This window comes from Tigriopus californicus, chromosome 9 (assembly GCF_007210705.1).
Source record: "Tigriopus californicus strain San Diego chromosome 9, Tcal_SD_v2.1, whole genome shotgun sequence".
Taxonomy (NCBI): domain Eukaryota; kingdom Metazoa; phylum Arthropoda; class Copepoda; order Harpacticoida; family Harpacticidae; genus Tigriopus; species Tigriopus californicus.
In genome coordinates this window covers 5915576-5928666 of record NC_081448.1, presented here as the reverse complement: position 1 = coordinate 5928666, position 13091 = coordinate 5915576, and the positions used below count along the sequence as shown (strand labels likewise).

The 13091-nt window shown below is 39.8% G+C and overlaps 2 protein-coding genes and 1 non-coding gene across 3 annotated transcripts; 2 read left to right on the top strand and 1 right to left on the bottom strand.

Moving 5' to 3' along the window:
• Nucleotides 1–1128: 1128 nt before the first annotated feature.
• Nucleotides 1129–8873, top strand: LOC131886016 (uncharacterized). The gene is given in 11 exon segments (XM_059234222.1): nt 1129–1249; nt 1321–1822; nt 1883–2044; nt 4531–4702; nt 4807–5182; nt 5242–5345; nt 5417–5519; nt 5589–5699; nt 5796–5962; nt 6030–6145; nt 8488–8873. Coding segments are annotated over 11 exon segments (2238 nt in total). The 5' UTR covers nt 1129–1188; the 3' UTR covers nt 8852–8873.
• On the bottom strand, nt 3448–3557 carry LOC131887519 (U5 spliceosomal RNA). Its single transcript, XR_009374042.1, has one exon. It is a non-coding gene; the product is annotated as a U5 spliceosomal RNA (small nuclear RNA).
• A 2398-nt stretch (nt 8874–11271) lies between the features above and the next one.
• On the top strand, nt 11272–12887 carry LOC131886029 (uncharacterized). The gene is made up of 2 exons (XM_059234245.1): nt 11272–12608; nt 12675–12887. The coding sequence occupies exons 1-2, from the start codon at nt 12023–12025 to the stop codon at nt 12698–12700; spliced, it is 612 nt and encodes a 203-aa protein (XP_059090228.1). The 5' UTR covers nt 11272–12022; the 3' UTR covers nt 12701–12887.
• Nucleotides 12888–13091: the final 204 nt, after the last annotated feature.

Genomic DNA, 13091 nt, shown 5'->3' with positions numbered 1-13091 from the left:
TGTTAAGAATAAGTATTCCAGTTGGTTGGGTGGAACCCCTGTTATTTCCGTTTGATTTTGTGGTCACAAAATCTTCCTACTCGGTTTTGAATCGTGCATAAGTGAGCAGTTGTTGATTGTTTCCTCCTTTATCAATAACATATCCCATGATAGATGGGAGATGGTTTTGACTGCGGTCGGAAAAAAATGTCGTGTGTACTATTTTTTGCTTCTTTTATAAAATAAACATGAAGAAGTCTTATCATAATTAGGGTGTAGATTTCTGCTAAATAATTGTAAGACCACAAACACACAATAAATTAGATAGAATGTCAATTACATTGGCATTTCATCCCGATCCTAAATGGTAAATAAAGTTTGTTAAATGGTAGGGTCAAGAAAATGGCAGATAGACAGAGGAGAAATCGTAGAAAATCAATTCAGATTGAATTTAGATTGAAAGCTCATGTCTTAAATCGCATCATAAACGAAATTGTGTTATAACAACGAATATGATTTGTTAATAGAAATTTAAGCCTCTCAATTCCTGATTCCTTTGAAAAAACTTGGTAACCGAAATGCTCTGAGTTCTAAAATGGTCGATACCCAGTGATTAGATCAACATAAAAAACCCTCTTTCATAATAATGGCCAAAAGAAGACGAACAAGATACCCTGAATCCTGTTTCTTTAGAAACAATTTCAGCCACTCACCATCGCCTTGAACGATTTCAATAGTTGTTGGCGAGTTATCGCAATCTGACTTATTTGTTGTACAATTGAATCTGCGCTTATGTAGAAATCTTTTACAACTGGCGGATTTCTTAACAAGCAGGGGCTCAACATGTCCAACCATGAAACGTTGAAAAGCTGAAACTCAAAGCTTCCCATACTTTTGGGGAAATGCCTACCTTAAAGCAACAAAACTCAGAGCTACTGATACCTACACCGTACGTACAGTAAAATGATAGTAATAACAAATATCATAAAAATATTTTAATGTTTTGCACAAAGCCTAGTTTGACGCTACATGCACAATACATATCTAAAAACGCCAATATATCGCTCTTTTCAACTTATCAAGTAAATTGTTATGGTCAGAGTTGAATCTATTGACATATCATCATTTTTGATTATCAGATATTACGTTGTAAATAAACATGAACTGTGAATTGCACACTGTCTTGATTTCTCTTATCGTGCGAGGAAAATGAAGCTGGGTACCTTGATTTTTGTTGGTGTCCCAATTTTGGCACACATTTGTGCAGCAGGTAAGAATCAAAATTGGAACCAGATCAACCATTTAGGAATAGCAGAGTTTGATCCAAACCTCTGGTCCTAGATTTGCAAGATGAGTTGGACGCCCGAATTCGTTCTTACGTGGACAACGTTGTCCAAACAGAAGGCTGCGGGATTGAACAACAATTGTTAAGAATGCAAACCTCCAATTCCGAACTTTTTTGTCCTGAGATCTTATCCGACCAAATTTTGGATTTGATTGAGAGACCCGATGGAATTGATTTCAACATGGCCGCTCTTTCGTGGCTCATGAACCAGTTCTACGATCATCCATTCCTAGATGTCGGCTCATTACGGGAACAGATTGTTTATGGGCTGACCCACGTGCCCTTTTGGCTCTCTGACGAGGGCGATCTAGGACCAATGCAATTTTGGAGCGAGAACCACCAAATCGGTTGGAAAGCCGCTCAATATCTCATTGGCCATGCATTCGAAACGAACCCGGAATTAAGTGACAAGATCTTTGTTCCATCCGGAATGAAGGGTTCACAATTGAAACAACGAGGAAAGGCCAAGGTTTTGGAATGGCTAGATTACAGATCCAGGTATGAGATGATTTTGCAATTTTGATTGATATTCCATTCACTTTGGCAGCCATTTGTTAGGTTTGGGTTCTCGGAGTTCAATTCTGATACCTATGGACCGATTGCTTACGTGGCATTGCTATCGTTGAGTGGTTTGGCACCAGATGAGGACGTCCGGACCAAAGCTCAAATGATTCAAATCATTCAAGAGTTTGATCACATTCTAGGCAGTCGGCAAGATAGGTAAGGTTGTGAGGAGTGATAACCTGGTGATAAATAAGTATCAGTCTGATGGATTCTTAAAACCATAGGAAGAGTATGAAGGCGAGTGTTTGGTAAAAATGCACAAAATGGAAAATATTTGCTGATCCAACCAGTCTTTCTTGGCTCTTACCATACGCCTATGAAAGTATATATTTTCTATTGCATTTCATAACTTGTTTGGGGTTTGAATTATACGCCTATGAAAGTATATATTTTCTATTGCATTTCATAACTTGTTTGGGGTTTGAATTGCATTTAAATTGGGTTCGATAATACAATAGTATATATGCAATGCTTGAATAACCCAAGGGCCATAGTATCCATGGTTTGTTTGAACACTTTCATTGGTCAAGTGACAGGTAGCCAATGTTGAACAAAAATTGATACAACTGGGGTGAGCCCAAAAATGATGTTTTTTAGCAATAAATGTATATTTGTTAGCTAATTACGGAACAATGGAAAACGAAGCATTGGCATGGCAAATATGCCATGCCAAATAGAAGACCATACTTTTCTAGATTCTGTTAAGAAAGGCAACCAATGTACTCCAACGTTCCCGCGAAAGTCACCAACGGAACACTGACTTGGAGAGATAGATTGATCCTGAGTGCCTACCATGGTGAATGTTGCGAGTTCAGCACAATCAACGATATCTATCTTCATTTAGCAAAGGTATCCATGTGCGGGACTGAAACGTATTTACACATCACGTTTGGAAGACCCAAGCTGGGTCATTAATGCCAATTAATATCATTCTTGATCAAAAAGTGCACCTAATTAATGTTAATTAAACCAGGATTGACACATCATATTGCCCTAGAATGTGAAAAGGGTATAAGTAATAACTAAGAAATTAAATATTATATCAAGCATTAACACCCATGCAACAAATTGCTAAACCAAATGTGAGCGTAAATAAAAACCGTAAAACTCGAATATACAGTCGACAAATATTAGAAAAATTTAACAATCTGCCAACGCATTTGACAAATATGGTTATGCAAAACAATATAATTACTACCTGCCATGTATTTATCAATAATAAAATAAGATTTTCAACCTAATAAGATAAGGTACTGATAACATTATATGCAATTTGACTTGAGTAGATGTAATTAATTGTTGTTTAAAATTGTCTTAAAGATAGGCATGTAACTGTTATTCCCATTTTGTTTCATAAATATTGATCACTTTTGTTAGTGCTTAAAATGTGTTTTGTTTGGTTAACATGATGAATTTGTGCATATGCAATGATATCCATAGAATCTTCAATCTTTTTAGAATGAACTGCATAGGCTTGTTGCTTTCTAATGACACTAGATAAATTTTTGTGTCTCATCACGCGGAAGTATAGAACGACGAGGATGGAACTGAGTAGTTAATGACCCAAGTTGGGTCTTCCAAAACGAGGTTAGATTACATTTTAATCCCGCACACGGACACCTTTATTAAATGAAGAAAGATATCTTTGATTGTGCTGAACTCGCAACATAACCAATTGCAAGCCTTCAGGATCAATTTATTTCTCCAAGCCACTATTCTTTTGGTGACTTTCAAAAGAACGTGAGAATACGTTTGTTGCCTTTCTTACCAAAATTTAAAAAGGTTTAATTGTTTATTTGGTACCGCATATTTGCCATGCTAATGCTTCGTTTTCCTTTGTTCCGTAATTAGTAAACAACACACATATATTGACAAAAAATGAACATTACCATCGATTCTGGTACAACCTTGGCTAGCTGGAAGTTGACCAATGACACTTGTCTAGACTCTGACAAAAAAGCGTTGTTCGTTTGTACAGGAGAAATTTCAGAGGGTTACACGAACCAGTTTTCTTCCCATTGCTGAGGTCCAACTCATTCGCACATCCGAACCGTCAAACTTCTGCAATTTATGCTCGACGTGAAAACGACATATTTTGTCAGAGTCTACTTATAACGAGTCAATGGGCTCTGTGAATTTGAGAGGGTACGAGTAAACTAATAGCGGTACATCAAACTTTCTCAGTACATCGTATGTTAAAACAAGGGCCTAATAAAGCCTTGAGCCCAGTTTTTACAAAAGCCAAGGAGTAAATCGTTGATCGAGAAAATAAATCCAAGTGTATGTATCCTAGTGCGACCTTTTCTCGAGCTAGGATTCACTCCTTTGCTTTAAAAGATGGCCTCTGGGCTCGAACATTATCGAAGTGATCAATGGATGGACCAAATAATATAAAATCCATAGTTGATGACATTTTTCATTCAAACATATTGCGAAAGACATGGCTTTCATTGAGAATGCCAGTTCATTGCCCTTTCGGTTTAAAATTCCCACTCACGGCCATCAATTGCGTTGTCGATCCTCTGCACAAATCTCCAAATTGACCGTCATTATCTGAAATTGAATCATCTTCTTAATTCAAGCCACACTGAACATTCCTCTCGAATATAAGGGAACCAATGAAAAGTTTCTAATCATTTCAGCATCACGACCGGTCGTGGTCGTGCATATACTGAAGGCAAGATCATTCAAAGGCCATACAACCACCTGTGCATTTTGAAAGGATTGGAGACGGTCTGTGATCGATCACGACAGTCTGACCTTTATGCTTTGAACCATTTGTTTGGCTATCGAACACCAACAGCTCTCTTACAAGTAAGCTTATCGCTCGAATGCTTGATGATGGCGAATGCGAATTCCACTGATTATATCAATCCATTTATATGAAAATAAGCAAATTTTGCCATTTTTTTGTTTAGATTGCTCAGGACATTGACCATGGGGATTTTGTATTGAAAGAACAGTTTGGTCTCCATTCAAGTGAAGGTGAAATTGAGGGCATTGGTGTGGAGGATCCTGAGGATTGCATCTTTTGGTTTGGTGATGGTGCCTATTTTTCTCGGGAGACAGCACGCTGCATGTTCGTTGTGGGTGATAGCTACAACTTGTGGAATAGATCCGAAACATGGGAAACAGTGGGTCTATTCAAACCATTGTGGGACTTGGATCCTTATATAATTGATTATGCCGCCGAAGTGGGCGCGCCCTTGGGCTCCGGCAGTGTGTTAGGCAATGTTAACATGTACACCTACCGAACCCCCGATTTCATGATGAGCTCCGTTCAAGATTATAACAGTACGTCAAATACTGAGTTTGGCCATCACTTCTCGGTGATACGAAACGCTTATTTTCAGAGGGTTTCATGGCAGGACAACAACATCCTTGGCAAGCGACGTTGGACTTGGCCAGGAATGGCACCATCTTTAGTCATCAAGCCATCGGTCAAAAGTCCAGTGACGTAAGCTTTAGCATAGATTGAAACGCCATCGGAGGGTAAGATGGTGGATTAAAATATGACTTTGTTTCCAGGACCACAACTCAAAATATTGGGTGGGTGGGATCCTTCCGTAAGTGGCTCAGTTTGGAACCACCTTGATCTCTTTGCACAATCCAGAGGTCTTGACAACATTAGGTATTAAGTTCACACAAGCCACTTGAAGTTAGCTCGAAATAGTAGTATCTATTTGCCTCCTAATTAAAGCATTTGGGTTGGAAGCAACTCATGGTCATATGTTTGCATCCGGCTTTGACGAGATTGAAGATAACCTTCAGGGAGGTGGATGGATTTATGGACGCCAAGGAGATTCATACGGTAAAATAAGTGAAATAGTATTTACCGTACAGTACGTTTATTTGATCGCAGTCTCATGAAACACCTTAAAATTATCTTACGACGTTTTCATTGCAGTTGGTCTTTATTCGTATAATGAGGCAAAATTTAGGTCCCCTGGGGAGTGTGAAGAATATCGAGATTTGGTGGCCCCTGGTATTCAAAACGTGTGGATTTGCGAAGTTGGAAGCAAAGCTATGAACAACTCATTTGACGACTTCAAATATAAACTGAAAGCGTCCACGGTAAAACCTCACTTAAAATACTTTTTGCTATGCTTTTCAATTTGGTTATGAGCATTTTCGGTTACAGGTTGAGGCCTCTTTTTACTACGATGATAGTCTCATCGAATGTTTAGTGGACAACGGTTGTTTGTCGAGCATCACGGATTTCTTGAATTGTACGACAACGATTTGCGACCCATTTAGGTAACCTAAAATAGAATGACAGATTGATAAGATCATGAATCTATGATCCCATCATGTAGAAGGAGGGCAAAGGTGATATCATGATAGTAGAAAGCTTTTTTGGGCTTTATTCACATTTCATAGACTTGAGCGAATGTCATTGACAAAGAGGGTAAAATGATTTTTTGGAGGGACAATCTAAGTCGAAAACATTGTTATGAGGAAGGTATAGACAGAATGAATTTTTTGCTTGGTAGCAAGGGGTCTACAATTTTAAGAAGATGCAACCTGTCATTATACTAAACTACATCCATTACATTTAAAGCGGCACAGTGTGATTTCTAAGAAATTGTGAGTTAACCTTTTGCAAAATTGGCGCAGTTTGGCCGATTGTTCAATGATTTGTTTGCATTTTTTTTTGCGAACTTCCCTACTCAAACTGAGAATGGAACCACCAGCAGGTCAAGATGAACCCTTATTAATTCTGATTGATCATATATTCATATCATATCTGATCAACCAATGAATTGGAATTGGCGGGTCTGGCTAGCCATTGAATGTAGACTTGATCTCGGATACTTAACAAAAACTTATCGATATCTGACTTAAAAGTTGCTACCGGATCAACACCTTCTAGAAATTCCCTACGAGTATTTGAAGGGAGCAAATTGAACAATGAAGGAGCCCGAGAAAGAAATAAGTTGGACTGCATTGCTCAAACTAAGTGGGATTCTGGAGGGCTTGTAGATCCTCTCAAAAACGCACGTTAAGCCTCTACGGTCACTAGAATTAACCCTACATAAAATCTTCTCTGAACACTGTACAGTTCCAACTTTTTAAGTCTCTCCTAGAGCTCTAGTCTCTCCCAATACGAAACACCTTTGTACTTGTTCGCACCTTTGCAAACCAGCTTGTAATGTTCTTGTCTCATCTAGTCAATCTGCTCTTTTCCTTCAATGCTTGCTCTCGGTGATTCATCTCTCTTCTGTGTATATATACCTACAACTCAAGTCAATAAACAACTAGTCATCCACCGGCTCATGACAATCGAACACAGCTGAACTCATTGGAGCCCAAATAGGTGGAGCATATTCAAGATGAGCGACAAAACGTGCGACATATCCAATCACAGTTTGAAAAGCTTTTCCTACATTCGACTGGATATGCTCGTCAAAGCTTCCATTATTTTGGAGGACCACACCTAAATCTTTCATGGATGAAACCTGCTCAGTATCTTTCCTCCATTATCTACGAGTGGAGTATTCTATGGAGCTGACCCGAAGGTCATTGAGCGGAATTTCATTCCATTCAAGGCCATCTTAACCTCAGCCACNAAACGCACGTTAAGCCTCTACGGTCACTAGAATTAACCCTACATAAAATCTTTTCTGAACACTGTACAGTTCCAACTTTTTTAGTCGCTCCTAGAGCTCTAGTCTCTCCCAATACGAAACACCTTTGTACTTGTTCGCCCTTTTGCAAACCAGCTGAACTCATTGGAGCCCAAATAGGTGGAGCATATTCAAGATGTGCGACAAAACGTGCGACATATCCAACCACAGTTTGAAAAGCTTTTCCTACATTCGACTGGATATGCTCATCAAAGCTTCCATTATTTTGGAGGACCACACCTAAATCTTTCATGGATGAAACCTGCTCAGTATCTTTCCCTCCATTATCTACGAGTGGAGTATTCTATGGAGCTGACCCGAAGGTCATTGAGCGGAATTTCATTCCATTCAAGGCCATCTTAACCTCAGCCACTCAAGAGTCGATTCTTTCTAGGTTCTTGACCAGAAAATTTGAAATCTTGACCATTTGTGAATATCGTGAAAAGTAGAAGACCTCATTAGTTTGATTAGTAATGCGTTTTGTAAATTAGTACTCAATGTTCCCGTTTGTGGTATCTCAAATTTAGTTCAATCTTGCAACGAGTTTCGTCCTTTTTGATTTAGAAAGACGAGAGATTGAGAAACTGTAAATTCAATTTCAACGCTTAGTACTAGGGGTTTGATTTCTAAAATAAAAATAACACTTCTTTTGTTGAAAATCATGTATTCAGTTTTTTTCTAATAGTAGAAGAAACTAGCATTGAATGGTATTAACCAAACCAATCGCTATTTTCACCAATTGTCCCTACTGTCAAGTTACTACGTGTGTTTAAAGTGTCTATGATAAAAATAAATGTGAGTCGAAGCACGTTTTCTTGGTGGTTTGGAGATAGATAGAAATTAAGAAGAAATGTGATGGACCAAAAGTTCTGCTTAAATTTAGTCGTCAGGTAAAGGGTAATATGCAAAATGTTGGTCTTTGTGTGAAGCATAAAATAATAATATTACTTCAGATTGATATTTCTATTTCAGAAACACTGACCAAACCTGTGCGAGAGGTTTGAGCTCTATCCCCGCCTCTTTGGGCAACATCCAAATACAGGAGCTCTTGGGGTATGATTTGGCCAACTTGGCCTCAAATTTGGAAATGATCCAATGCCGTCATGATAAGAGAGCCAATATTGAAGTGACTTATACTCGAGGAGACGGAAGGGTTATGGAGCTGGGTTGGAACTCGTCATTGACGGTGGATGGATGGCGTATTCCGACCGAGCCCTTTCCTCGTTATGATAATGATTTTACTCAAGTCCAATGGGGCGATAAACTGATACAAATTGAGGACGGTGGATTTGAAATCGATCTTGATTTTGATTTATGGACTCTGTCTTACGATTGAAATGTAAACATATGGTTAAATATCCTAAAGCTTGGATACGTAGAGGATGGGAAAGCAAAAAGTTGAAATTCATACTTTTTTTTTCAAAACTCCAATAACCTCATCTCTAACCCGACTCAAGCATGCCCAGTCTTCAAAATGAAAACGAAAATCTTGAGGTCTGGAGGTCTGGAGGTTGGGATTTCCAAAATTGGAACAATCGCGACTAATCGTTGTTTGGTTGTTACCGCGATCAAAAACACGCACCGAATTGTGAAAAGAGAGCAACATTCCATCAAAACCCAAGCTCCAAATTCCACCTAATAATTTGTTTCATTTGTATTAGTCATCTTCTAGAAAAAAAATTGAACCGTATCAGTACGATGAATTGGTTGGTTCGCCATGGGCTGAATCTCGGTCTTTTTGCCTTTTAAAAGATATTCTCTGAAACTACTATACACATTTATGGGTAACATTACATGATATCGACAACTTCGATTTGGAAAGGAAATCACTGCGTTGAAAGATAGTGCATTATGCATGGATGACGAATGGAATGTAAAATCCAAAGTTTACAGGGTGCGGAAGCAAAACCCGGAATTTTTTTAGATGCGTGTCATGACTAAATTTGATGTTTAAGAGACATTATAATCAAGTTCCAAAATAATCAGCTGAGTCTCAGCTTTGTTTTGGCGGGTTTGTTTTTCCGGAGTCTTTAACAAATCCGACACTCTGCCTTTTTTGCAACTGCTCACCCATCGTTAAACGTGGATGTGGCCATTCCAGACATCATAAAGATTTTTAAGGTGTCCAAGATTATGGTTTACGACATCAAGAAGGCCACAGTCATAGGGGAAGGTGTCCAACAAAGGCCAGGATTGGGTGGACACAATCTGGAATTCACCTGACGGGAAGAAGATGCCCGTACTTCTTTGGCCTGGGAGAGAAAGTGGGCACAGATGCCTACTACAAGGTACTGAGGTACCACCAGCGATGGGAAAAATCGAGATTGATTGAATTTCTATCACTTTCTGCCACAAGTGGCAGAAAGTGGCAGAAAGTGGCAAAAATTGCTGTAAGGGTGTCAAAAATGGCCCCCGGTGTTTGGAATGGCCAAACTTGATTCTTAAATATGTCAAAGACAAGAAGGATCATACGGGTTGGATAAGTTTTTCAAGTGTCCTTTGCTACAAAGCGTATTGATATAGCATAGGCTGGAATGCGAAATGTTCCTCAAATATTGCCATTTATACTGTTTGATGGTTGATTGAATTGATAACAGTATCCATAGACCACTTGCAGTATCCAAGGCCTAGCCAGAACAATTAGAGGTTTTTTTTCATAGCCATCAAAATGGTTATTGAGTATGATATAACTTTTTAAAATGCAATTGCTGTCGTTTTGACCTTGAAAAGTTTAGGTCAAATGGCATCCCTGACTCAAACAAAATTCAAACTCAATCACACTCCAATTACGTTTAGTGGTTGCATATCACATTTGATACATAATACCCATCCCAATGTGTCCAAACTACATACAGATAGGCTTAAAAATAAACGGAAGTGATTGTAGAAAGATGATTTAGAATGATACAAAGAATTATACTTTCTGCCATTTTTGGCCATTTTCTGCCACTTATTTTGGACCAATTTCTGCCATTTTCTGCCACCAATTTCTGCCATGTGGTAGAAAAAGGCTTTTAACAATGTCTCATCCCTGGTTTCCACATCTTGCCATGGATCAAGTCCAACTATCCAGATGGAGACTATGTGTGGCAGCAAGACAGGCGCCCCCAGCCACAACTCCATCCAGTGCCAAAAGTTCTGCCAGGAGTACATGGCCAAGTTCTGTAGCCAGGATTTCTGGCCCCCATACTCCCCCGACCTCAACCCCCTGGACTTTTTTGTTTGGAGCGTCATGGAGAGGGAAGTAAACAGAACCCCCCACAGCAGTGTTGACTCCCTCAAGGCCTTCATCATCAAATCCTGGAACGAGATGCAGGAGGATCACCTCTGCAATGCCAGTTCCAGTTTCTGGCGCCGTGTAGAGGCAGTCATTTGTGCTATGGAAGGACACTTTGAATAAATTGTGTCAACCATAGTGAGAGCAACAATTTTTGTTAAAACAAAATTCATTGAGCTGTCCTAAGAAATTACGTACCTCTTTTTCACTAACATAATCACAATTCCGGATTTTGCTTCCGCGCCTTGTAGTTCAAGATTCTTCTTGGTCATCCCCGTGCGATGAATGCTCAAGCGTACTTTACTTCACAAGCACCATTGCCTGCTTCAAAGGCATTCAACTCAGCGAGAGAGAAATTGCCTATTTGAAAACCACTAGCCTCGCGTCAAATCTTATCTCCAATCTAATATCATTGGACCGGTTCCACTTCAAAAAAGAAAGCCAGTTCCAGGACACTATTATACATTTCTGATCAGCTGTGTGTTAAACACGTCTTGATTAGTGACCTTGCCAGCTATGCTCTCATGAAGGGGCCGCCAGGGCCCCCGTTTCGTCTCGGTATTGTTCCCTGGATCAACAAAAAAGTGGTGCAAGTTTGACATTGATCAAACATGCTTCACGCGCTCTCTCAATCTCGAACCGCCAATCTTCAGGATCCGGAAACGGCCGACCAAACAAAAAGCCTTTTCCATCTTGACTGAAGAGAGTAGAAAGCCTCGCTTGTCCTGCCCATGAACTTCCACTCCTTCCTGTGTTTGTCAGACAGTCCCCTCCAGAGGTTTAAAGATGAGACGGGCCCTCGATTCAAGCGCATTCCAAGTAAGCCCGCGTGAATTAGCTTTGGCTGGGCTTTCCTCAAAGAGGATAGCCAAATAAGGCCACATGGAGGACACCAAAGCTCAAGAGCACATCGTTCAACACGTACAAATTAACTAGAAGTACCATCTATCAGAGAGAGAAGCGGGCCAGTCAGTGAGTGATACTTTAAGTGAAGATTCACAATCCTGATACCGAGACACCTTCAAGCCAACCTTTGTGGCACTCATTGGCCTTATCAATTTTGGGAAAGTGGACGCTTTTTTTTGACTGGGCTGGCCCGGTCCTTTAATCACCATACTTTTTGATTAGCAAGAACGAAGTGCGCCCAGGGCCAATGAGAATCGACCTCTCCAAGGTGTCGGTTTACCAGAAGTGCTGCTCCGTTAGAAAGTTGTCTACCATCTCACTAGAATGTCTGGAGTGCATCCCACGATGAAACTGTTTTGCATTTTCATGGGTATTATGTTCAGTGTTACCGCCTTTCTGTGGAATGTCATCATCCTTTACGTTTTGAGTCAAACGAATCCCAATGATGATGAATTGCTCAGAGCCAGATATTTGGACATTGCCTTAGGCATTCTGGGCTTCTCTTCCGCATTAGCCTTGACTTTTGGCACTGTTGTGGAGAATCGACTGTGGTTGGTCGGTTGGTTTCTAGGCTCTTGCATTGTGGTGATCACTTATTGGATCAAATATGTCTCCTTACACTTTGACATGATCTTGAGTCCGGAGTCATTGGATCAGTTCCGCCTGGGTCTCATCATATTGACTGCTCTGTATGGCATCTCTACTCTTATAATTGTGATCTACTTTAAAAATTTGGAACCGCTTAGTCCAAGAATCCACCACGTGTTTATTGAATGGCAATCATGGCCTTTGATATGGCCTTTTATCTCTGCGCACAGATCTTCGTCCGAAAAACAGACTTCAACTGAGAGACAAACAAAGGCCAAGCCAGCTTACTCAAACATGCCCCACTGCCAAGAACTCGGACGACGTAAGTCTCAAGTTACGATCAAGCTGACTTGAACTTGATCTAGATGTTCTTATTGATTCTTTGTAGGTGAGGAATTGTATCATCCCGTTTGAACTGGTCAAAAGTGTACTTAAGTCGGTCCATTGGTGTGAATGCAATGGTGCACTAATTTCCACAAAACTGAGTTGAACTCGAACACAAATCAGCGGATTGTAATTTTCCACCGAGTCACTGCATTTTCTACTTTCATTACGATCACAACTTCGTCTATCAGAAATAAAATAATACAACAAAAATTGAGCAGTGATTATGAAATGATTAAACATCAAGCTATCATAATTGTTTCAAAGATACCATATCTAGGATTTCGAGCGCCATTCTGATGAAATGACTCTTGGATCAGAGCCGGCCGTATTTTGCTGTTCAAATATTAAAGACGTCTCGTTTTTGGCGAAATCATTGGGCAATTAAAAGAGAGAGTGCGGCCGTATTCCATGAATACTA